General features: G+C 40.5%; 2 protein-coding genes and 2 long non-coding RNA genes across 21 annotated transcripts in view; 1 reads left to right on the plus strand and 3 right to left on the minus strand.

The window, feature by feature from the left end:
• LOC127531987 (gastrula zinc finger protein XlCGF8.2DB-like) overlaps window positions 1-26,514 on the plus strand; it is a 387,969-nt gene that overhangs the window by 211,513 nt on the left and 149,942 nt on the right. The window lies entirely within an intron of this gene.
• LOC127531945 (NACHT, LRR and PYD domains-containing protein 12-like) overlaps window positions 1-26,514 on the minus strand; it is a 172,155-nt gene that overhangs the window by 1,863 nt on the left and 143,778 nt on the right. The window contains exons 7-8 of one of the 2 annotated variants that reach the window (XM_051942483.1): window positions 4,207-4,380; window positions 3,736-3,909 (exon numbers count right to left, since the gene is read on the minus strand). The exons of the other annotated variant lie outside the window; for it this stretch is intronic. Of the exons in view, the coding sequence (XP_051798443.1) occupies window positions 3,736-3,909; window positions 4,207-4,380 (348 nt within the window). The remainder of the gene's footprint in view (window positions 1-3,735; window positions 3,910-4,206; window positions 4,381-26,514) is intronic. 2 annotated transcript variants of the gene reach the window in all.
• On the minus strand, window positions 14,685-17,163 carry LOC127532104 (uncharacterized). The gene is made up of 4 exons (XR_007939360.1): window positions 16,883-17,163; window positions 16,678-16,803; window positions 16,474-16,520; window positions 14,685-14,764 (listed from the first exon to the last, which is right to left on the minus strand). It is a non-coding gene; the product is annotated as an uncharacterized LOC127532104 (long non-coding RNA).
• LOC127532098 (uncharacterized) lies at window positions 18,731-23,172 on the minus strand. The gene is made up of 4 exons (XR_007939352.1): window positions 23,052-23,172; window positions 20,309-20,419; window positions 19,229-19,322; window positions 18,731-19,062 (listed from the first exon to the last, which is right to left on the minus strand). It is a non-coding gene; the product is annotated as an uncharacterized LOC127532098 (long non-coding RNA).

A 26,514-nucleotide genomic window follows, 5' to 3' on the forward strand; every position in this document is an offset into this window, starting at 1 on the left:
AGACATTCCCTGAGGCTTACTTCATTGTAGGAGGTGATTTTAATGTGCTCATGAATGAGGTGATGATAGATGGCCTCCAGCTAAATGCTCACAGCCAAATGTTCACTTCAACTCTTTCATTGACAAGTATGATTGATGTGATGTATGGAGAGAGAAGTTTCCAAATACTTGGAGGAATAAAAATGGCTCCAGACAGTCTGGCCTGGATTACTGGCTGCTCTCTAAATCACTTTCTAAAGACAATATTCCAATCAATGTCCTACCCCCCCATTAACTGACCATAGAGCCATCCTTAGATATTTACATCTCCTTCCAGGAATGGTTGACATCAAGCAATTCTCTGATTGGAAGATGAAGAGCTCTTTATTGAGGCATGACAATGTCAAACATCAACTTAGTACAATTATTCACTTTTATTGGTTAAATGCTCTGAAGGAAGGAAATGATGGAAAAAATTGGGAACTCCTTAAATTAGAAATGGGTGGATTTTTAAGAAGATCTGGAAGTGAGTTAGCCAAATGTAGACGCCAAAATGAGGAGAAAGTAATCACAGATATAATGTCCTTGGCTAGCATTGCACCAGAAAATCTCTGACATGATGAAAAATGAAAATGAATTGAACTTCTAAACACTTTAGATGATATATAGAAGGTTAAAGCAGAGGCTGCTTTTGGTAGATCCAGACTGAAGTGGCTTGAACACGGTGAACAAATGACTTCCTGTTTCTTTAAAGTGGAAAAAACTCATGCTAAGTACAATGCCATGTCTCAACTGAACATTGATGGAGTTGTGACTGAAAGTAAGAGCAGTATTTCTGAGTTTTGCTCTCTTTATAAAACAAAGTCTGACAAAGATGCAATGGATAGACTGTTTAATGTGTTGATTTTACAAACTCTATAACGGAGGAAGAGCGGTTGATGTGTGACACCCCTCTCACACAACAACAAGTATTAGATGCAACGATGCAACTTCAGAGTAATAAGTCACCTGGAGTTGATGGATTGTTTCAGAATTCTAGATAGATTTTGCTGAACTTTTGGCCCCATTTCTGTTCAAAGTTTTCTGAAGGTATTAGTAAAGGGACTCTTCCAGCAAGTATGACACAAGGCTGGATGACTTTAATTCCTAAACCAAAAAAGGAGCCTCTCTTCATTGATAACTGGAGACCAGTTTCATTATTGAACAATGACTCTAAAGTTCTTGCTCTTGTTTTTGCTAAAAGATGTAAAAATGCTCTTAACTCTCTTATTGATGAGAATCAGTCTGGGTTTATGAGTAACAGGCATATTTTCAATAACATGAGGCTAGTTTTAGACCTCATAGACGATGCTGACCTTATTAGGGATGACAGTTTCATTTTAGTTGGAGACTTTCACGAAGCCTTTGATACAGTTGAACACTCCTTTATGTTTTCTGCTCTTAACAGCTTTGGTTTTGGGCCATACTTTTGCAGTGTGATGAAAACATTCTATGCTGGCGCCAATAGCTCGGTAAAACTGAGTAATGGCACAACTCAGAGATTTTGTTTGGAAAGAGGGCTAAGACAGGGCTGCCCTGTCTCAGTTTACCTCTTCCTGGTTGTTGCTCAAATGTTTTGTCATTTTGTCAAATTCTGTCAGTTGGAAGGCATCTCTATTGCTGCTAGAAGCAGACTTTGAAGTCAGTTGGCTGATGATACAGCCTTGTTTTTAAAGAATGCCCTACAGATAAAGCCTGCAATTAATGCAATCCACATGTTTTCTAAAGCATCAGGTTTGTACTTAAACCTAAATAAGTGTGAGCTATTCGCTCTCTAAAGTTCTGATATAACCTCAATTGATGATATACGAGTGAAGAGTAAGGTTAACTATTTAGGGATTACTGGAACTAAAAATCAGTGAGAGAGATGCCATCTCAACTTTGAGCCAAGGATTAAAAAGGTGCAGAATAAATGGAAGCTTTGGCTACAAAGAGACTTATCACTTAAAGGTGAACTCTTCTGTCAAAAGCTGAGGGAATTTCCAGACTTGTGTATGCCGCCTCCTCACTGGCACTGGACTGTAAAACTGTCACATTTATTGATAAGATGCTTGTTCATTTTCTGTGGAAAAACCGTACACACTAGATCAGAAAATCTGGAATTCTGAACAACTACAAAAATGGAGGCCTCCACTTTGTTGGTTTTTCAATTCTAAACAATGTTCTGAAGATCAAATGGTTCAAATCTTTCTTAAAAATGATGCATCTTTATAGAACTTTATTCCTAAATGTGTATTTCATCAAACTGGAGGACTCCCTTTTCTGTTGGTTTGTAGCTACCAAATAAACAAGATTCCCCTAAAATGATCCAGTTTTCACAAACAGGTTTTGTTGTCGTGGAAAACGGCCTACAAGCACAATTTCTCTCCACATGGGTATTATCTCTGGAATAATGGGGATATACTGCATCAAAATAAAAGCATCTTTCTCAATCGCTGCTTTAACAACAAAATGGACTTCGTCTCACAGCTTCTGACCCCTAGTGGCCATTTTATGAATGACACTGAATTCTGTGAAAAGTCTCCATTCCCTTCAACACTTGAAGAGTTTCCAAAGGTCATTAGCTCCATTCCAGCTGCTGTTGTGACTCTGTGCACTGCCTCCTCTCTTGCAGCAGATATACATGTTGTTAATCCATGTGACACTTATTGTGGCTAAATATGCTTTGGGACGGCAAAGAACAGCAACAGAGCTATACGTGCACTGTTCCAAAGAGAAACGACAACAAAACCTGATGTTATCCATGACTGGAACTCTTATTAATAATATCTCTGGTCTCAGGTTTGGCTTTTACCTCACAAGTTCATGTTAACAAAGTTAGAGACATTTCTGTTAAAATCTTGCATAAAATCTGTCCATAAAACATTCTATGACTAAGTTTAAACGTGATATAGATGTAAGATGTTCTTTTTGCTCTGAACAGTCAGAAACAGTTCCACATTTTTATTATTGTAGTTACAGCAGAAAAATGTGGAAGGAAATTTAAAAATTTTGTTTAGAAAAACTAAATCTGCAGATTGATTTGTTCTACAAACATCATTTTTGGAGTTTATGCACAGGATGGATATGAAAAAGACAAGGCCTTTATCATCAATCTCATATTAATATTAGTAAAATTTCACATTCATAAAGCAAAATTCAGTCATCAAAAGCCAAATTATCTTGTCTTCCATAAAGAATTTGAATATTATTTAAAGTCAATAAATAAATATCTGATAACCAGAAAGCAATAAAAACTGTTTACATTTGTTAAAGATTTAATTTGCTATAAATGTTTACATTTGTTCAGCTGGTTTTTTGTTTGTTTGTTTTTAGTTTCTTTTCTTTTCTTTCTTCTCTTCCTTTCTTCCTTCAAAGTGATTTTTGTTAAATCTGTCACTGTTTGTTTCAATATCATGTTGATGTTGGATGTTACCTGTGACTTTTTGAAATTAAAAAAAGAAAAAGAAAAAAGTTCACCCTGCTTCCTGTCTTTGAGCTAAGCTAGGCTAACAGTTTCCTTTCGGTCATGGTGCATAGCTGAGCTAACAGTATTCTTCTGCTTCCACTCTTTTTTGTGAGCTCAGCTGATAGTTTAGTGAGAGTGTCTGTCTGTCTGTACCTGAGAGTGTCTGTCTGTCTGTACCTGAGAGTGTCTGTCTGTACCTCAGAGTGTCTGTCTGTCTGTACCTCAGAGTGTCTGTCTGTCTGTACCTCAGAGTGTCTGTCTGTCTGTACCTGAGAGTTTCCAGTCTACAGTGTGGATCTTCCACTTTAGCTCTCAGCATCTTCTCTCCTGAGTCTCCTGGATGGTTGTAGCTCAGGTCCAGCTCTCTCAGATTTGAGGTCTTCAAGCTCAGAGCTGAGGCCAGAGAAGCACAGCCTTCCTCTGTGACCAGACAGCCTGACAGCCTGCACACACAAAACAACACAAACCTGATGGACAACACTTGGATGGATGTTTCTCTCTCTCTTTTCTTCTTTGTCTTTCAGATACATTTTGCTGCACATTTCATGCGTCTCAAGCAAATCAACAATCTCAGCAATGATTAGTGGGATTTAATCATGTCAAAAATAAACCCTGACAAAGTCCTGCACAAGTTCAGTAAAAGCTCATTTGATGAATCCCATCAGCAGAAATGATTGTACTCAGGTTAGCTGTTTATCCACTGATAGAAATCACATCAGTTTCAAAGTGTGAGTCCTGACCTGAGAGCTTCCAGTTTACAGTGTGGACTCTCCAGTCCAGCAGAAAGACTCTCCACTCCTGAATCCTGCAGGTTGTTGTTAGTCAGGTCCAGCTCTGTCACACTGGAGGACTGGGAGCTGAGGACTGAGGACAGAGCTCCACAGCTTCTCTCTGACAGATTACAGTTATTAAGTCTGAAGAGACAAAAAGCACATTATACTGATCAAACAGCAGCAAAATGAAAAAGAATCTTCAGTCTCCAACTACTTACACAACTTTCTTGGAGGCTTTGACCACTGGCAGCAGCCTCAGAAGAACCTCCTCTGAAGCAGAGTATTTTTTCAGGTCAAACACGTCCAGATGTTCTTCTGATGACAGTAAGATGAAGCCCAGAGCTGACCACTGAGCAGGAGACAGTTTATCTGTGGACAGACGTCCTGATCTCAGGGACTGTTGGATCTTCTCCACTAGAGAAACATCCTTCAGTTCATTCAGACAGTGGAACAGATTGATGCTTCTCTCTGCAGACACATCCTTACTGATCTTCTCCTTGATGTACTCCACTGTTTTCTGATTGGTCTGTGAGCTACTTCCTGTCTGTGTCAGCAGGCCTGGTAGGAGATTCTGATTGGTCGGCAGTGACAGACCCAGGAGGAAGCGCAGGAACAAGTCCAGGTGTCCGTTTGGACTCTGTAAGGCCTCGTCCACAGCTCTCTGGTAGAAAGCTGTTGGATCAGGTTTGTTGGAGGTTGTTTGTTGTTGTTCTTCCAGCAGGTTGATTCCAGAGTTGATGAAGGTCTGATGGACATGAAGAGCAGCCAGAAACTCCTGAACACTCAGATGGACGAAGCTGAACATCTTGTCTTCCTGTTTCCGTCTTCGCTCTGCTTTGAAGATCGCTGTGAACACTCCTGAGTACACTGAGGCTTCACTCACGTTGATGCCACTTTCTCTCAGATCTTTCTCATAGAAGATCAGGTTGCCCTTCTGCAGCTGTTCAAAAGCCAGTTTAGCTAATGACTTTATGTACTGAATCCTCTTCTCTGGACCGTACTTTTCTTTTGTGTGATCAATCTGAAATCTTAGAAACTCTGTGTACATCTCAGTCAGGGTTCTGGGCAGATCTCCTCCCTCTCTGTTTCTCAGCAGCTCCTCCAGAACTGTAGCAGTGATCCAGCAGAACACTGGGATGTGGCACATGATGTGGAGGCTTCGTGACTTCTTCATGTGGGAGATGATGCTGCTGGTCTGCGTCTCATCTCTGAATCTCTTCCTGAAGTACTCCTCCTTCTGTGAGTTAGTGAACCCTCTGACCTCTGTTATAGTGTTGATGAGGTTTTCAGGGATCTGATTGGCTGCTGCAGGTCGTGTGGTTATCCAGAGGCGAGCTGAGGGCAACAGATTTCCACTGATAAGTTCCCTCAGCAGGACTTCTATTTTTGTTGACTTTGTTACGTCCAAGGAGCGAATGTTGTTGACATCAAAGTCCAGATGAAGGCGATTCTCGTCCAGTCCATCAAACAGAAACAGCAGTTTGAATCTGCTCTTGTGGTAGCTGCTGTTTCCTGATGACTGCAGAGCTGTAAAGATGTAATTCAGAGCCTCCACTGTGACGTCTTTAGTTTCTGGGATACAGAAATGAATGAGCTCTGCCAAACCAAACTCTTTTCCCTGCAGTGAATTCAGGGCACAGAAAGTGAACGGGAAAATAAAATGCACGTCTTGATTGGTTCTTTCTTCGGCCCAGTCCAACACAAACTTGCGCACGAGGAATGTTTTTCCAATCCCTGCAATCCCATTGGTCAGCACTGTTCTGATGGGTCTGTATTTTCCAGAGGGATACTTCAAAATGTCTCTGGGTTGGATCTGTGTCTCTGTGTCTGATGGCTTCCACACCTCCTCAATCTGTAGGACCTCATGCTGTGTGTTGACGTGCACATCCCGGCCAGCTGTGATGTACAAGTCTGTGTAGATATCAACCAGACGCTGTTTATCTGCTGCACACCCCTCTGTTGTAACCTTAAACGTGTCCTGGAAGTTTGACTGAAGCTTCTGTTGGTAATATGTGATGGGACGTGGTTCTGGTCCCGGAACAGTCTGATCTGTGTCAAACATGAAGGTAACAGTGTGAGGTGTGTGTCTACAGAAACCTCCGCTGTTGTTGGAAAAACACAAGCAACTGCAAAGAAGCTGACATTTTAATTAACCACTTATAACTTCTGATGGTAATAAAAGTTGTGCCAATTGTGTGTGAGATTTTTAATGCTTCAAAAAGGTTATTTTAGTGAATGGGAATTGTAAATGTCCAAACATATTAATGGGAGTTTCATCCTAAACTCTGCACATAAAGCAGCAACTTACCCTGATCATTTGGAAGAAAGTGGCTGAAAAAAGTGATTGAAAGATCAGCTCAGCTAAAGGACGACCCAGATGGTTAACTATCGAAGATAACAGGATAGGAATGTGGATGAGGCAGTACAGAGATAGGCAAGTCTCCTCGACTTTTTGCACAATGATGATCTAAAAGTATAACGTAATGTTACATAGTACTACATGCTAACATATCAGATGGTACACACAGAAAAAGACGTAGTACGTCCCAGTAACTATTATGTTAATCTAGTACGTCTCAGTACATATTATGTTAAATGTTGTCAAGTGGGGCCTAGTTATTTGAGATCCCAGGAGCAACCACCACCTAAATAAAAGCTTTAAGCAAACCAATGAAAAGTTAAAATGAGAAACATTATAAGTTAACCACATGATTATGCTTATGCTTGATGTAAGAATGATTTTAATAGGCTGATATATATTCTGAAAATGATGATTGCTATAGAAGAGAATGATTTAAAATGAGTTATTTGATCATGCTAAGAAGAATGATTTAAAAAGTGATTCAGTGTAACTGATTGTGTCTTTAAGCTGTGATATTAAGTGATAGTTCTGAGTTTACACAGGATGGGAAAAGCAGAAGTCTCCTCAGAAATAAGGAACTTGGAGTTTCCACAGGATGACAGGATGGGCTCAGGCCTACATTGTCAGACAACTGAAGTGTGTGTAACAAGTGGATGTGAAAAGATTGAAAGAATGATGTATGTGTAATATGAAGAAGGTTGTGTCTTAAACCTATGAATTAATCACCTGGGCGTACCTACTAGTTAGAATTGTGTGTGAAAATGTGTATGTGCTAAGCTGAAGTCGAGCTAGGGTATAAAACCCAGAGTCAGAGACACTGAGTTCGGAGTTCTCCCCCGGAGGGGAGAGATGCTGCTCGCCGGAGCTGCAAGAGATGCTGCTCGCCGGAGCTGCCGGGGAGCATCGCCAGAGTTCTGAAGAATCTTCACCGCATCTATTGCCCAAGAGACGGGAAGACAACGCAGGACTTAGGCTCCAGAGATCGCTGAGAACATCGTTGGAGGCAAAGTCTTTTTCTGACTTTGTTCAACAAGCGAGGACCACACTCTGCTGAAAGGAGAGTCCTGAGAGGTCTGCAGTTATCCAAAGAGATGAAGAGAGGCAAGCACCTACAGCATCCAGAGAGGCACAGGAGGCAGCAGCAGAGGGCTGCTCCACTCCAGGGGCTGGAGGACCCAGTGACCCACCACAGCCTGATGAGACGGGGGCTTTCCACCACCACCATCCGACTGAGAAGACAGCTGAGACGCCCGCACTTGTGTTCCAGCTGCTACAAAAGATAACTGCCAGACCAACGATTGGCTTTCGGGACCTCTCCACTCCCCCTGCTAAGGAAGAACACCCTCTGCCCACAAAGAAGACTTCGTACCGAGTCTACTGGTCTAACAAGTGGCTCTCCCAGACGCAGGTCAAGACTGGGTGAAACAGCGGTGGCCACGCTGTCCGCTCTCTCTCCTAAATTTACTAATTAGAGAAGATTCTTAGGTACGCTCAGCTTAGTTTAGTTGGAAATAATCAGAAATAATTAAATTGTTTAATCATGAATTAATGCTGTGCCCCTGCTAATAATTGCTTAATAAAACGCTATATTGCATTTAAAGAGAAATCTTATGAAATTACTATGATTCACCTATTCTGCATAGTGGTAAAAAGTGAGTTGATTGTGTGCATTCAATCTAATGGTTCTTAAAGGTTACTTTAATCCAACTAGTTAATTAAACATTACCCCTGAGGTTAGTGATCCAAACCTCTAAAACGAACCCAGGAATATCAACAAGTGCCACAGTTTTAAGAGGAAAGCTGTCGTTAACAAACGTGATCAATAAATCAATTCTGCTACTTAGGAGGGCTGCTTAGTAAGAGAGTATTTATTGGAGTAAGAGGGGTAAGACGTTTGGAAGAAGACAGTTAGGACCTCGGCGAGTATTCCTCGACACCAGCTTAATTATTCTACTGAAACCTGTTAGGTGGAATACTAATAGGCAGATAGAATCTAACCCTTTAAACGGAGAGCTGGTCCTGATTTAACCTGAGGCAAGGGTTAAAGAAGGCTATACTGACCGACAATGTACATGGTGAACATCAGCTGGTTTTTAACTGCGTCACACACCACCTAGTGACACCTCTGACAAAGACGGAAGGCTCCGTCGAAACATGTCAGGTATGTTTTTGACAAAATTATGTGTCTGATCATCTGAAAAAAGGTTACACATTTATGTTAAATGTAGGATGTCAGAACTACCCAGATGTCCTACAGCATTCAAACTAATTTTGTAGAATGAAAACTAGCACGTTTTTCTGGCTGTTCTGATCCACATTCTATGAACAGTCACAGCACTTAACAGTGTGTCGTGGAAATAGAAATAAGTTTGAGCTGCTGAGACTCACAGTCAGATGACACCACATTACTACAGACTGGGACAGTCACAGTTTAAGGCTCCATAGTATCAAGTAGGATGTTCTAATTGTATGCAGGACACAGTGAATACTTTGTGTAGGATTTATTTAAACTTAAAGGTTTGTGATTTGGAAAGCAGCTGCTTCAACAACATGTCTCTGTCCTTACTGAGAGCTGATTGGTCAGCTTCCCTCTGGTTGTAAACTGCAGGACCAATCCCAGCTAAACAGGATGAATGAAGAATCTTAAGAAACTGTCTGATCGACTCATTATTTGGTGAGAACAGGTGAGGACATGCTTTGCTTCCACAGAACTAATTTTAGTATTTCTCAAAGTCAGCTTTATAGTCAATTCTTCAATATGCACATGACATACCAAGAATTGAAATTATTTTACTCTCTCTTCGTGCAACAGTAGTAGAAATATATATAGCAGTATATATATTTCTGGTAGAATTGGAGTTTCTACCAGTAGAGTTTGCGATTGTAATCTCTACCAGTAGAAACTCCAATCCTACCAGTAGAGATGGAACTTTAAATCTGACCCCTGCCCTGACCCCTGACCCTAACCTTAAAAGTCTAACCTTAGCCCTGACAAATCTCTACTGGTAGAATAAGAGTTTCTACCAATAGAGATTGCGATCGCAATCTCTATTGGTAGAAACTCTTATTCTACCAAATCGCAGTCTCTACCCTGACAAAAATATATGCATACACATACGACCAGGCCAAAGTTTGGACTCACCCCTAATTTTCCCGTACACACACACACACACACACACACACACACACACACACTTTAGGAGCCATGCATGAATTGTTTCATGATAAAATTAAGGGTATAATAATTGTGTGTTTGTTTCACTATAGTATTATTTTATGATTATGATAAATAGGTTAATAGCGGGTCACCTGGATATGGGCGGGGAAAATTAAGCAAATATATGTAAGCAAATATATACCTGTCTTGATGTTTTTGTTTGTTAGAGGGGGAGTGAAATGGGTCGCCGTATTTTTTGTTGATTGCTACATTCGCTACATTTGCTATTTTCGTTATTTTTCTTTGATTTGTACTTTGTGCATGTTATCATGAGTTGATTGTCTTTTTCTTCAATAAAAGGTCAAATTAATTATATGGAAATCTCAGTGGGTTCTTTTGTTTAGCGCGTTGGACAAATAGGCCCAGTATCAGTCTCTCAGCGACTTTTTTTCGTTGAAGTCGCTACACACACTACCAGTCAAAAAGTTTGGACACAACTTCTCATTCAATGCTTTTTATTTATACACTGCAGATTAATACTGAAGATATCAAAACTATAAAAGAATATATTTGGAATTATGTTGAAAACAAAAAAGTGTTAATCTTCAGTATTAATCAATACTGCAATACTGGAGAATACAAAAAAATAAAAGGAATTGAATAAGAAGGACTGTCCAAACTTTACACTGGTAGTGTAGATGACTTTAGAAATACAATGTACAAAATACATTTTAAAAAGGCACAAATTAAGTAAATTAAGAACGAGAAAGCAAAACTCAAGGAATCTAGGGACAACGGAAGAAAAACGAGAACCAAGCAACAACTAAGAACTAAGATAAGAAGAAGTGAGTGAAATGTAAACATGACCATGAGATAAAGTGGCATTGCAGATAGAGTGCAAAATATAATGAGTAACAGTCTGAGTAGAGCAAATATGCTTGACAGTAGGAGAATTGAAAGAGCTTATATCAAGGTTTAAACAGCAGGGGGCAGCATTCAGTCAGCAGGGTTGATCAGTAGATTTTAAAGAAGAACTGACCTTAATGTGGACTCAGGAAAAACTGACAGAACCTGAACTCTATCAGACTGTAGCAGAACCTGAACTCTATCAGACTGTAGCAGAACCTGAACTCTATCAGACTGTAACAGAACCTGAACTCTATCAGACTGTAGCAGAACCTGAACTCTATCAGACTGTAGCAGAACCTGAACTCTATCAGACTGTAACAGAACCTGAACTCTATCAGACTGTAGCAGAACCTGAACTCTATCAAACTGTAACAGAACCTGAACTCTATCAGACTGTAACAGAACCTGAACTCTATCAGACTGTAGCAGAACCTGAACTCTGTCAGACTGTAACAGAACCTGAACTCTACCAGACTGTAGCAGAACCTGAACTCTATCAGACTGTAGCAGAACCTGAACTCTATCAGACTGTAGCAGAACCTGAACTCTATCAGACTGTAACAGAACCTGAACTCTATCAGACTGTAGCAGAACCTGAACTCTATCAGACTGTAGCAGAACCTGAACTCTATCAGACTGTAACAGAACCTGAACTCTATCAGACTGTAGCAGAACCTGAACTCTATCAAACTGTAACAGAACCTGAACTCTATCAGACTGTAACAGAACCTGAACTCTATCAGACTGTAGCAGAACCTGAACTCTACCAGACTGTAACAGAACCTGAACTCTATCAGACTGTAACAGAACCTGAACTCTACCAGACTGTAACAGAACCTGAACTCTATCAGACTGTAACAGAACCATCATGCATCTTTCTGACTGTAATGATATCATGTTGTTCTTGTCTTGTGACTGACCTTCTGGTCCTGAGCTGCTGGCAGGAAACCTCTGCAGCAGATCATTCCTGGAGATCTTCTCTAAAACCACCCTGGTCACCTCCACAGCTCTCTGAAGTCCATAAATCTGTACCATCACATCCACAGTGTCACACCTGTCTAGTGTCTGTAGTCGGCTCTCTTTGATGGCTGGGAGACCTTGAACATTATTGGGCTGCTGCAGGAACGACTGTAATTCATGCAGCTCATCATCATCCAGATCATCCAGGATGTTTCTGAGGACTTCTGAAGTCATGGTGGCTCCCTGATAAAGTCAAAGAAAACATCAGCAGTTAATGAACAGTTGTGTTGGTGTGGTGGAGGTTGTTGGATAATTTGCTAGAAGGGTCTTTCTAGTGTTCTTCCTGTCCTGCTGATTTTAAATGAGGACACATCGTCTTGGCAACTGAACACGAGAAAGCAGAATTTTAAAAGTTGTCATCTACTGAATGATCAGAGCGATCAATGGTCCCAGTAATCATAGTTAGATGTGGTAGACGATGATCAGAGTGGATGGACATGGCCAGAAGGGAAGGACACTGGAAGATGACTGACACTCTGTTAACATTCTAAAATGAGAAGTAGTGTCCAAACTGTAGACTGGTAGTGTGTGCGTGTTAAAATGATCATGTCTTCTGTCTGCAGAGTCAAGGCTCAGACCTTTTGTGTAATTAAAGATCTTATTTTTGAACCTCTCCTGTACATTTTCTTTCCACTGCATCATCATGAACATGATGGACAGAGCAAAGACCAACAAGGAGACTTCAACCTCAGAGGAACAGCATCTGCTCCTTTTACAGACATAAACTTTAATCCTAGATCTCCAAATCTGTCTTTTTTTTTAAACTGTATTGTACAGTTTTATTCTCTTTTATGAACAGATTGCTTGTTCCACTTAGTTCTGTTACAGCTGGATAATTACCAGCTGCAGCACTTTGGTCAACTCTAGATGTTTGTAGTTGTTCCCACATAAATAAAGCTGACAGGAAGCTACTGTAGAAAATATAAAGTAGGTGTAATGTGTTACATCCTGCTGGACCTTGTTAATAACCTTACAGCCACAGGGCAGCTGTGGTTCAATCCCTGATCCCTCCATCAGGGCCCTTGGGTTAGACACTGAAGCTGAAGCTGCTCCCAATGGAAGGAAATCACCTGATATTGCAGTCTGTGGCCACTGGGGTGTGAATTTCCCCATCATCCCTACTCTGACTGGTCAAGGCCGATAGCAACCTTCCCTGATGCTGGTTTTCTCTCAGGTTTTTATTCCTTCTCTTTATTCTAGGGTTTTTAATTTAGCCTGCAGCAGCAAAATATCAGTAAAAAAAACAATGAAAGACAAAGACAGTGTGGAAAAAAATGAGAAATGATGTAACTGATGCTGAGGACAGTTCTTAAAAACAACTTTAAATACACATCAAAGATTAAAAACCTTTATCTGGTGAAAGACATAGTTCAGGAACAACACTGATTCTGGTTTTAAAGAAGAATGTCCTCCTTAGAAGGAACTGATTTAAACTTGTTCCACTTTGTCTGGAAAATAGTTTCATTTTTTTAACCAAACATGAAAAATAAAATCAGAATCAGAGATCACTGTGGAACTAAAAACAGCTGTTTGTTGTCTTGTTCTTCTGGATATTTGAGGTTGTTTTGGTCTCAACAACAGACCAGTATGATATGAAAAGAGAAGAGAGATGAGAGCAGATCAATGATCAGAGAGAAAACATGAACCTCCTGGATCTTGTTCTGGATCACTGTCTTCAGTTTTCTCTCAGTCTTCATCAGTTCAGCTTCTCATTCAACAAACAGTTTATTAATGTGAACACATCTGTACATTAATGTGTGACTTCTGATTGGTTGTAGACTCATTAAAACCATCTTCATGGAACACAGCTGAGTTCTGTTAAATCTCTGTTTCTGTAGCTTTAGATGGTGAGGAAGTTCTGCTCTGAACCAGCTGCTTGGAACATTCACTTTATCACCTTATTTTAATTCAGTAACTCTGTCTGTCAACATGATGTTCACATTTAACTAAAATACATGTTTGATATGTTTCTCATCAACATCTTTTATTTCTTGTCAACCTGATAACAGAAAATGACAGAAAGTCTTCAAACATGTTTTCAAAGGTTCATATTTAACCCAAATCATGGTGTTTTTCTAACTGCAGAAATGTAACCAACCAGTGAATGAAAGTGAAACCAAAGTGTCAGAATAAAGGTTCCACATGGAACATGAATCCTGTTTTATGTCTTCTTTAGGAAACTTTGTGTCTCTTTCAAACTAAACTTTTCCTACAACGTCACATTCTGAGAATTCTGGTGAGAAAACAGATTTGTGTGAAAATGAGAATGTAGTTCAGTGGTTTATGAAGATAATTGTTGCTTTCTGAATGATGGATGTTTGTGCAGTGGAAGTGACACCACAGTGTTTCCAAACTTTACTTCCTTTTACTGACCTTCACTGATTTATGCTCACATTTAAAGTGGATATTTAGAAAATCATTGTTTGTGTTCAAAGTGAACATCGCTTCATTAATTTTATCAACATTACATCATGGTGAGACAGAGATCAGTGAATATGTCAGTTTTTATTTATAAAGGTGATGATGGTGAGCTTTACCTCTTCCAGCTCGTACTCCAGGTTCTCAAGTTTCTGTTTCTCCACCTTGAGCTGATTCTTGGTTTCTGAATGATTTATCTTCAGCTGCAGGTAGAGAAACACATGCTGTGATTTTAAGGTGTGAGGCTGATAGTTTTTAATTTCACAGAGCAGAAAACACCGAGTGTTCATCTTAGAGGTGATGCAGTTACTGTGCATCCAGCTGTGAATGATCTGACATTGAAGTGGTTTTACACGGTTTGTTCTCACTTCTGCTGTAAACTGTAACTGTTAGAATCTACAGCAGATCAAACTTTACATTTATTAAGAACTAAAATTAACATCAGCGCCCATCGAATGCAGGAGACTTTTCTGTTTCTGCAGGTAAAGTCAGAATTACTGAACCTTCATCGATATTCCAGAAAAGGTTGAGGTTTTATTAAGTTACTTTATGAAGATGATGATGATGAGATTTACCTCTACCAGCTGATTCCTCAGGGTCTCATTTTTCTGTTTCTCCTGATGGAGCTGATTGTTGGTTTCTGAATGACTTCCCAACAGCTGCAGGTAAAATCAGAATTACTGAACCTTCATTGATATTCCAGAGATGTCAGACCTTGTTATTTTCCATCTTTTCCTTCAGAATCTACAGTTCAGTCTCCATCTTGTGTTTTCATCCAGAAGCTGCTGTTTCTTTACATACAACCATTAACTTCTTTTTCCCAGCGGGCACCTTGAGGTCAATTTGATGTTTAGAAATAGTGAAGATTGTGACTACTACCATAAATAGCTTGAAGAGGCTTTGAGATCGTTATTGTGGTAAAGAGGCCCTACAAAGGGATCAATCCCACATCATTTTACTGCGCAATTACATCGTAAATCAAAATACTTGACATCAAATCAACGTTGCTCCTTGATGCTTTTTTGTGCTTTGTGGCTCCAATTTGTTTTAGGGAGGGTGACTGCAGCGATTGAAATGTAAATATTTAATTGACAAAACACGTCCAAACTGACCATTTCCATGAGCCCCATGGGGCCAAAAAAAGTGAATGGGCAGTAACTGGATGCAGTTGGTGGTGGATTTGATTCTTTTTTCTATAGACAGAAAATATTGTATTTAAATTCACAAGGAACATATCAACTTTGATATCAACGACTTTGTTGATATCAACATATCAACTCTGTACTCATAATAATCTCGTAAAAGTCACCAAATATGTCCAGTATAAACCGGCTCATTATTCATTGCAACCCATCATTATTAGGGATCAAGCCAGTCTCAGTTATCCTGACACAAAGTGGTTCGTGGAAAGTGGTATAAGTTTTCACAGACTGTAAACTATGATGAGAGCAGCAGAAACCTTTCTTTTTCTCTTTCCAAGAATATGTACTACATGAAGAGCATTTAGGGCACAGGAACAGACTGACTGTGCTGAGTGTATCTCATCAAAATGCTGAATATCATCAGCACATGCTTCACAACGTTTTTGCTTTCTCACTTGAGCCACCTGTTGAGTGAAGAGTGCTCAGTCAATCAATCAATCAATCAATCAATCAATGTTTATTTAACCAGGTAAGACTCACTGGGCTTAAAATCTTTTTCAAAAGCAACCTGGACAAGAAAACAGCAACAATTTCTAAATTTTCAGTATTCTGCAACTCACTATTTGGGGTATATTGACTCTAAATTCATTCTTGGTTACAAACTGAAAATCCGATATGAACATCATCTGTATGAATGGTCCATGAATGAATCTGTTTCTCCCCCCAAGAACATTTAAACATGCAGAATATAACTGTCATTGAAGGACAGGCTTCTTTAGTGCATCAACATTGCACAATTTTGCTTCATTTGAGTAAAAATAAGGAGTCAATTGACTCCTGCTCTTTAGTTACTGATCGTCTGTTCAGGTTCACACTCTTTGGTTACAACAAATATGTCGTTATTAAACAGAAACCTGTGAGTTTGTGTTTAATAGAAACTTCCTTTTCTCTCCACTGAAGTTTGCTAAAGCTGTTGTTTTCTCTGTTTCTGTACTGAACCACTTCCTCTGTTCACTGATAAACTACATCTGCTTTTTCTTCTCCACAGATTCTTTACTCGTCTTCCAGCTTGAATTCTGACGTCTGATCTGCTTTACAGACACAAACCTTCTTCCTTTGTTCCATTATTGTTTGTTTACATCAAACTTGACTTTACTTTCTGTCATCTCCTGATCTTGGAGTCTTTCTTCATCTACCAGCAGTCAAACTTCTCTTTCTGTACTTACTAGTCCAATCTGTTCTTCTTTTTGATTGACCAAAGTCTTCTTTTTCCCTAAATATAAATAGAAATAAAACCATCAGTATTTAAATACAGAAAGAACGACAGTCCAGACAGTTGTGTGAAATGAATTAAAATCTCTTATATTATGGTTTCCATTAAAGCTTCAATACTTTACAAAGGTCAATAGTTTTACATTAATGTGACTTACTCTTTTGTCTTCTTGTGCGAACAAAAAGAAAAACTGCTAGAATGAACAGGACGAAGGCAGCAGTCAGACCAACAGTCAAACCGACTATAGTGGAGGTGTTACTGGACTGGACCTTAAAGAACTCATCTGAAACAATAAAACATGGAATAATGAGACATTTATTATAACCTGAACAGTGGATTTAGTCAGTGTGAACACAAACTACCTGTAACGTGTATCAGAGCCTCTCTGCTCTGCTTGATGTTCTTCTGCTGGACTCTGCAGGTGAACTTGTTGCCGTGTTTCTTCTCCACAGTCACTCTGCTGATGACAGTATAGAGGTCATCAGGACCTCTGTCTGACTCTGTAGGTCCAGCAGAGAGGAGGTTTCCATCAGCGTCCAGCCACAACACCTCAGGTTCTGGATACCAGCCTGCAGACTCACACTTTAAGTCCACTGAGCTGCTGGTTCTACCAAGTCCTGCTAGACTGATGACTGTAACTGAATCAGTCCCTGAAGATAAGAAGGGAAACATCAGACAGTAGAAAAGGACAGAACTATCTCACAACTTTACCAGCTTCTAACAAGCTCCTTAAAACAGGAAGTGATCAGACTCCTTCAGTGTTTGCACATTTTGTTACAACTCTGTCTCTGAAAAATCCCGTTCCTCTAAAGTAAAACTGCATTTTAATGATGTTCTGAAAGAAACCTACAATCAAGACTGTGACATGGAGGTTTTAGAGGAGCTACAGAGTCCACCTGAAACCAGAACTAATCCACATCCTCAGTTATGTTTGATCAGGTTGAGGATTTAAAATAAAGAAACATGTGGGTGACCTGCTGATTAGAAATGAGAAAACATCATTGATGACGTATTTCAGTTGAATCAGAATGTAGATTTCATGTTAAAAAGAAAAAACAAACATTTTTTATATTAATACTCTCAATAACTCTTGAACTCAAAGTGACAACATGTTTTTACATTTTCTTTAATTTAATAAGAATCAAAAACTGGAATGTCTCTGATAAACATGTGGACTCTTTGTTCATCACTTTGTAGAAGCCCTTTGGGTTGTAGTTGAAGCTTCAAGGCTTCTTGGATAAACTCTGTTAAATGTTGGCTTATTGAACAGAACTTTCTCCTTTTATCAGTTTGGTTGGACAGCTGATTGAAATGTTTTATCCTCCTCTCTGATCTTTACCTCACCATGGTTTGATCAACAACAGAAACTTCCTTCAACTTAAACTACATCCAGTCAGTTCAGTTTGCCTCAGTGGACTCCAGTGAAGTTCTAGATTCATCTGAAGGAGGATTTAAAACTGACTGCAATCTGGAGCCGCAACAGAGAGTCTGAATTATTCTGTAAATGAGAGACTTTAGTGTTTGAAGCCATAAAATATGGCAATGTGCTTCCTCTGAGGGCTGATGGATGAGGGGCAAATATTGTCCATTTAAACTTCAGGGGGTTGCATGAATCTGTAGATTAAATGGAGAAACGCTGCACTAAAGGAGAACTGAATTAAGCCACAAGTTATTCTGAAACTCATGAAAACCTGTTCTATGGTTGACAAACAGTACATGTATGTGTGAGATCTATAATGTCTACTGAACCAGTCAATGCCATCGGTTCTCATTATATTTGCTCTGTGAGACCAAAAACCTGTTAGATTGTGTATAAACTGAACCTTCTGGTGCTATAAAGTAGTCCTGGATTGTAAAATGCTGCTGCTGTGAGGCCTTTGTCCTGTTTTCCTACAGAGGAGGAGTTTCACTGGTTCAGGTTCTGCTTTATTTGACCTGATCAGAACAATGGACACCACCTCCACAGAGATGATGGCGTGGATTAGAAAGAAACAAGGACCTGAGAAACAGCTGCTGGAATGTGGATCAAGCAGTTAACTGTAAAACCTGTCACTCTGTCTGAGCTGCACTCATAAACAAACCCTAAAACTGGAGCAGTGACTCATTCCTACAGTCTTTGTTCTGATCAGACACAGAAACATGTTTAGAAAACCTGAGAAACCTCAATTATCCGAGTCTTAAAGTTTCAGTATTAACTCACCAACGACCAGTTCAACAGTAGATCCTCGACCCAGTGTACGAATGATGCATCTGTATTTTCCCTCATCAGACAGTTTCACGTTGGAGAGTTTCAGTGAAACGTTTCCAGACTCCAGTTGACCAAATAACAGTGACGTTCTTCCTTTATAATCAGGATGTTTAGAACTTTCTAGTTCCTCTCCACTCCACCACACATAGACATATGAAGGGTCTAGGTCTCCTCTGGACCACTCTATGGACATGTCTGAAGCATCGACGGCAGGTTCCAGCCGACACGACAAAAGAACGTCAGAACCAACCGTTGCCAGGACCGGCTGAGACGGACCGACCACCTGGGGAAGAGCTGGAGAGAAACAGGATGGGATTTTACAGCTTTTAAAGGAGGCATGTGAGGAAAGAAATGAATACGAGTTGTCCTTTTTCTCGAGGGAACATATTTTAAAATGTTCTTCTTTAATACATAAACCATCTTTGTGTTTTATGTACATTTTGATTGTGTGTGTCGTTACCTGAACAGTTTTGTGTCAGAAGAAGGAAAACCAAAGCTGTGAAGGAACTGAGCTGAGTCCATGGTTTAGACGAAGCATCATGAAGTTCAGAAAACTGAAATAAATCACATGATAAATAAAATGAGGAACACACTGATTGGAAAAATCATTGTACATATGAGCAACATCAGTCATCCACCAATCAGATTGTAGATCATCAAAGATCTCCAACATCTGGATCAGATAAAACACTTTGACTTTACAGATCCTGAAGACGTTAATTATTGTAGAATCAGAGTTTATGACTGATCTCACATTTAAATGACTTTATTCTCATTCTTATTTCATCCTGATCAGTATTCTTAAAGGTGTGTTGTAATATCAGAATGTATGCTTGCTGTAAATCTGAGTTGGATTTTTTTTAGAACCGTCGATATTCTAATAGAACGTCCATTTAAATGTAATAAATTTGAAGCTAAATTCCACCTCTACTTAAGCACAGGTGGGCTCATGTGAAATCCTGGGATTGTACATTTTGCTGATTTTTTTACATTTCTTAAGGTTTTTCTGTCATTTTAAGGCTTTAAAGAAGGTAAACTGTCAGGTTTAGGGTTAAAGTGCCATTTCTCAAAACAACATTGTGTGAAATGACAGAAAAAGGCCAAAAGCATGAAGGTAACTAGACAACACAGTTTTATTCATTTTGAGGAAAAAACATTCAAGGAAGTTGAGTAAAATTTACTTCAAAAACAGCAGATGGACCTTTTCATTTCTTTAAAGCAGAAACTAATTGTACATCATATTCTTTTATTTTACTTTAAATTACAATCCGTAGTTTGGCCCCAGAGGATTCTCGTTTTCTTCATTTTGACTTCTTTATGAGCTCAGGGACCAAAATGTTGCATCAGTTAGTTTTTCACAGGTTTAACAGTTTAACAGTGAAACTTTACATATTAGCTACAGAATCTTGTCTTTGTCATTCTGTTTACTTTCTAAAACACTGTTGAACAGCTTGTATATCTAAGTGATGATTTCCATTTGATTGAAGCTATGAAAAGCTTTGCAGCAGATTTAATTTAAAGTCAAATGTAGATGACCTACCTGTGTCATGGCTGCAACCGTTTCCTCGTCTTTGAAACCACCCAGAAGAGAGTTTTTAGAACTTGGATCCAATGATGTGAACCGAAGATTTGAAGCATGTTATGACATCATCTAGAATGATAAAACATAGAAGAGAGAGGGATTTATGGAAAAGAATTTAACTGTCATAAAACACTTTTCTGCTTAAATGTTCAGTGAAAGTTCAAAAACCCAGGAACAACTTGGTAAAGACAGCAGACCTCATGGTAGAACCAGCCAATGAACAGAATCTCATTTATTTTCACTCATCAGATGTTTATCATCCTGGCTGCCAGTTTAATGACTGATTCTTTCATTTTACATGTTTTTAAGGGCAGCTTACAGCAGTTGTTGGAAAATTCCCTCATTCTAGCTCAGGTCATTATTCTTAAACTACATCTGTTCTCTAATATGTGATGGAATCCAAAAGTTCCAGGACTCTTCCAGGTGTTCATGAATAGTAGAATGGTGGTGTAACATATGTGGGCAGTAACTTTAATTACAACCTGCTGGGGAACAGCATTAGCTGTTCAGAATGCAATCTGTTGTTGAAGTCAGCAGGTGGTAAGGTGTTATGATCCCTGCTCTAGTTTTCTCCTTCTTCCTCTTTGTTGTTGTCTCTCTTGCATTTCTCTCACTCATCCTGTCATCTCTGGTCTCTGTATCTGCCTCCCTTGTCTCATTCACCTGCCTGCACTTTGCTGATTGCAGTAATGCACATCAGCTGCAGTAATTAGTTCACTCCGTTCACCTGTTCTCTACCTCACTCAGCTGTTTAAGCTCTGTGCTTTCATTCATTCCCTGCTGGATCACTAACTCACATGCCTTCACAGACTCCGTTTCCCCTCCTTGGATTATGTTCTCCCCACCAAGTTCTGCTTACCCCCTGACTGCTTCAGCTCCATGGACTCTGCTCTTCTTCCCCTCGGATTCCTGCCTGTTCCTGTTTTTGGTCCCTATCTGCCTACCTTGCTCCTGTAGCTTAACTTCCCAGACTTTAAGTACTCTGTTTTGTTGCCTGTTTCAGTTATCCCCGTTTGGTTTTTGGAGAGTGACTTCTTTTAGTACAGATTATGTTTATAGGGGCGGCATGGCTCAGTGGGTAGAGTGTCTGCCACTATCTGTGCCTTTGCCTGGATTCTCTGACCACCCAGCTGCACTGCAGGTGAAGCAGCAGGACTGCAGTTAATCCTACAGGATCACTGACAGCAACACTGAGGGGAACCAGCAGGGGGCGCTCACTGCTGTCTGTTAAATATGACTCATGGAAGTCACTCTGCAGTCACTGGACCACAACACAAAGATGATCCCACATTATTACACTTTGACCAACAGAAGCTCCAAAGAAACATGAACTCTGATCCTTCACAGAACAAGTCCAGGACCAGAGCCCGACCGGAGCCCAGGATCAGAGTCTAAATCATATCGGCCAATGAGTGTTTTCAACATCCATTATAAACTGTATGCATCAATTCTGTCTGAGAGGTTGAAAAAATCCTCCTGTTTCTGACAGACGAGGATCAAACTGGGTTTATAGCAAACAGGCAGACGCAGCACAATACTGGTAAAGCCTCCACATCACTGACGCTAGAAACAAAGGCAGAAAGAGTGAAATCCTCTCAGCGGCTCAGAAGACATTCCACTCTGTTGGCTGGAATTTCTCTACCAAGTAACGGCTGGATTTGGGTTCACTAGTGGGGCGGCATGGCTCAGTGGGTAGAGCGGCCGTCTCACAACTAGAGGGTTGTGGTTCAATCCTCGGCCCATTGTGCTCATGTCGAGGTGTCCCTGAGCAAGACACCTAATCCCTAATTGCTCCTGATGGGTTGTGGTTAGCACCTTGCATGGCAGCTCCCGCCATCAGTGTGTGAATGTGACGTATCATGTAAAGCGCTTCGGATAAAAGCGCGATATAAGTACAACCATTTCCATTTCACTAGTAAATTTATACAAAGCATTAAAACAACACACTCATCTCCCACCACCAGGATCTAAATAAAGAGGAATCTGTCCAACTCTAGAGCCCTGCAAAGAGGATGTAGACAGGGCTGCTACTTAGTCCTGCCCTCTTTAACACTTTAGAGAACCTCTGGACCAAACCATCACACAGGAAATGTTATCATTTTATGGAGGCCAGCCTGAGGCACACCTGAGCAATAATCCTGCTGTCTGATCAGCATCTGGATCTGCCTCAGCTGTGAGGAGGATGGATTATCTGGACATAGGAGAAGTTCTCACTGACACACATTTAGACACATCTGTGGACAATATTGGAGAGAAACAGACCTTTAGTGTTCAGAGAAGAAGTCTGAGAAAAATGGGAGCAGAAACTAAAGTTGTTCTGAGTAAAACGGAGGCTGAACCATGAATCAGTTCTGAGGTCTGGACTAAGCAGGATCTGAGTTTATGGAGGAACTTCAGCTTTACTGCCCACTCATTTGGTTTTCTCAGCAATATCTGGCATCAGAATGTCCTTCAGGTGAATGATTTTCTATCTGGTCCAGGATCAGAGCCTCATATCAGGTTTATAGTTTTATACTGAGCCTGTTCAGAGTCCAGACCAAACACTGACTGATACTAAACACATCATTACTGCACTAAATGTCTCTCATGGACTCCACATACATTTCATTCAGATCCAGATGCTGATCAGACAGCAGGATTATTGCTCAGGTGTTCCTCAGGCTGGCCTCAATAAAAGGACTCTCTGAAATGTGCACTTTACCTGTACTGGGGGGTCAGAAAGCCAGTCAGGATCTGGTGGGACCATTTTCCTCCCAGTCCAACACATTCCTTGGCATAGATGTGATCATTGATGAGCTGATTGTGTGAAAGCTGGTGTGGTGGGGGGGGCAGTGATGGCCTGAAACGGACCAAAAACACCATGAAGTGGTCGGGACACCACAGAGAAAATAAACTAGAGGAAATAAAGGACATTAATGTGGACAGGACCGTTACACACGGGTAATAGTGCAGTTTAATGATGGAATAGTACTACTACATGCAGAGTACACGTATTCAGAATACTGTACTATTATACTGCAGTATAAATATCCATACAAACTGTATGCATGTGTTAAAATGTCATGAAAATACTCATTATTCATGTACTCTGTAGATCCACTAGCAGTCAACGGTTTGGACCTTGTAGATGAACACTGAACACGTCCAAACTACAAAAGAACACAAATGGAACCATGATGGAAACAGAAAAGTGTTCATATTCAGGATTAATCTACAATGTAGAAAATAAGATGAATAAATAAAAAGCACTGAATGACAAGGAGAGTTAGAGTACTGATATACATGTACTCTGTGTGTAGTAGGATATATGTACTCTGTGTGTGTAGTAGGATACACGTACTCTGTGTGTGTAGTAGGACACATGTACTCTGTGTGTGTAGTAGGACACATGTACTCTGTGTGTGTAGTAGGACACACGTACTCTGTGTGTGTAGTAGGACACACGTACTCTGTGTGTGTAGTAGGACACACGTACTCTGTGTGTGTAGTAGGACACATGTACTCTGTGTGTGTAGTAGGACACACGTACTCTGTGTGTGTAGTAGGACACACGTACTCTGTGTGTGTAGTAGGACACACGTACTCTGTGTGTGTAGTAGGACACACGTACTCTGTGTGTGTAGTAGGACACAAGTACTCTGTGTGTGTAGTAGGACACACGTACTCTGTGTGTGTAGTAGGACACACGTACTCTGTGTGTGTAGTAGGACACACGTACTCTGTGTGTGTAGTAGGACACACGTACTCTGTGTGTGTAGTAGGACACACGTACTCTGTGTGTGTAGTAGGATACACGTACTCTGTGTGTGTAGTAGGATACACGTACTCTGTGTGTAGTAGGACACACGTACTCTGTGTGTGTAGTAGGACACACGTACTCTGTGTGTAGTAGGACACACGTACTCTGTGTGTAGTAGGACACACGTACTCTGTGTGTAGTAGGATACATGTACTCTGTGCAGCAGAATGTCCTTCAGGTTAATGATTTTCTATCTGGTCCAGGATCAGAGCCTCATATCAGGTTTTATAGTTTTATACTGAGCCTGTTCAGAGTCCAGACCAAACACTGACTGATACTAAACACATCATTACTGCACTAAATGTCTCTCATGGACTCCACATACTTTTCATTCTTCAACTTTTCAACCAAACAAACTTCTGTGAGGATTCTTCTCCCCACATTTCTCCTGACAGTAATCAAAGCTGTTCTCTTGGATTTCTTTCTGCTCTCTTTGACTCTTTATCAGTGTTTTCAGTCTGTTTCTGTCCTTTCAGACGGACTCTTGTGATCAGCTGATTTCTATTCTGTCTTTTGTGTCTGAATCAAAGAGAAGCAAAGTTCCACTCACTCAGCTTCTTCCTCTGCAGCTCTCTGCTGTGTGGACCAGGTCTGAGAGAAAATCCTCCTCTGTGTCTGCAGGCTGCCGTCACTCTGAGACACAAAGAGCAAAGATCAGCTGCTGCACCTTTAGATGACGTTAATATGAGACATGATGAAGCTGCAGCAGCTTCCTGGAAACAGCTGAGGACTAAGAAAGCTCCTCCTCTCTGACCACAGCCTCACTCTGGCCTTTATTTCTACACATTCACATGTTGATGAAGGAGCTGATCACATCATCATCTCAACCACTTTTATTGGGAAGAAAATCCAACAACTTCACTCTGATGCTGTGTAGAAAAATGACACTCTGTCCAACCATCAACTGGCTCCTGCTGATCAAACTACAGCTCCTGATCTGATATTTCATTGTTTCCATCCTCTGAAGGATTGTTTGTCAGTAATAAAGTTGTTGTTCCACATCTCACAGATGTTTTGTTGGAACAGATCAAAGTGCTCATCATGTTTCTGGTGATTGTGGAACATTAATAATGTCCAGATGTTATCAGCAGCTGCTTTTAGAGACTGAATCTGATTGGATTTGGCTCGTTTATCAAGTTGTGTAGAATATTTAGTTTGTCAGACATCCATGATGTGCAGGTGAAGAAGAAACGTCCGCTGACACCGACTTACTTCATAATAAGTTTATTCTAAAGAAGAGCAGCATGGATCAGACAGAGACTGTCTGGAAGGATTCAGCCAATAGGAACCTTGTAAACTCACATTCTGAGTTCACTTTTAGAGGTTTATGGTTGATTGTAAAACCTCAACCTGTGATCTTGTGTTGGTGACAGAACCCTGTGATAAAACAGTCCAATGTTCAAGGCCTGAAATAAGAGCAGCTCTCAGTGATAAAGTATCTGTACATCATTAACAGTCTCAGCTCATGAATGAGTGAAGCAGCTCTGATGGCTCTGAGCTTCTAGAGGTGATAGAATCCACAGTAAAAATGGCGTGGGTCCATAGTGCAGCTGTTGGTCCAAGTCCATGATAGTGAACAGTAATGAACCTGGAATGGTCCCAAAGAGAGGATCAGAGAACACCAAGATACCAAACTAAAGAGTTTAGACGGTCACCTCAAGGACTGAGCACTGGAACAAAGACAATAAGACGCCTTCTGACAAGGTTTCAGCGTTCATTCATTCATTTCAACCACAATGAGATTGGAAAGTTAAGGCCTGAACAGACGAGAACCAACTATCTGAACCGGGCTAATCCTCAAGAAAAGTGAACCAAGGAGCCTCTAGAGGCAGGAGGAGGAAGAACCAAGACTAAACTCAGAACTACAGTTAACCTGCTGTTGGTAAGACCAAGGCAGGAAAACTACAGAACTAGTGAAACCTAAACTAAGCAGAAACCTGATCAACCAGTAACTGCACAGAAACCAAAAACCCTAAGCCATTAAAGCCTGAAGGTAGGGAGCTGATGGAACAGGTCATAGAATGGAAAAGCAGAACCTCCGTCTGGTGTCACTATGGCTGGAGAACCTTACTGACTGTAGGAGGGGGAACGTCCACACGGGGAAGGACACTCCTCTTGGTTCTACACAGGGACCTCTCATTCCAACATGTGGACACAACCATGGGAAGTACGGTAGAATCCTCTGGATCCAGCAGAACCCACAGAGGAACAGAGGACCAGGAAACAGAGCAACGGACCGGAGGAATGAGGAAAGCACAAGCAGGCAGAAGTCAGCATGGAGGCACTAAGACGGTCCTGCATCAGAACACCACTGAAGGCTGTCTGTAAGGAACGCTGGAGTGACTGATTAGCAACGATCCACTGA

The sequence above is a fragment of the Acanthochromis polyacanthus genome, chromosome 22, assembly GCF_021347895.1.
Source record: "Acanthochromis polyacanthus isolate Apoly-LR-REF ecotype Palm Island chromosome 22, KAUST_Apoly_ChrSc, whole genome shotgun sequence".
Lineage (NCBI taxonomy): Eukaryota > Metazoa > Chordata > Actinopteri > Pomacentridae > Acanthochromis > Acanthochromis polyacanthus.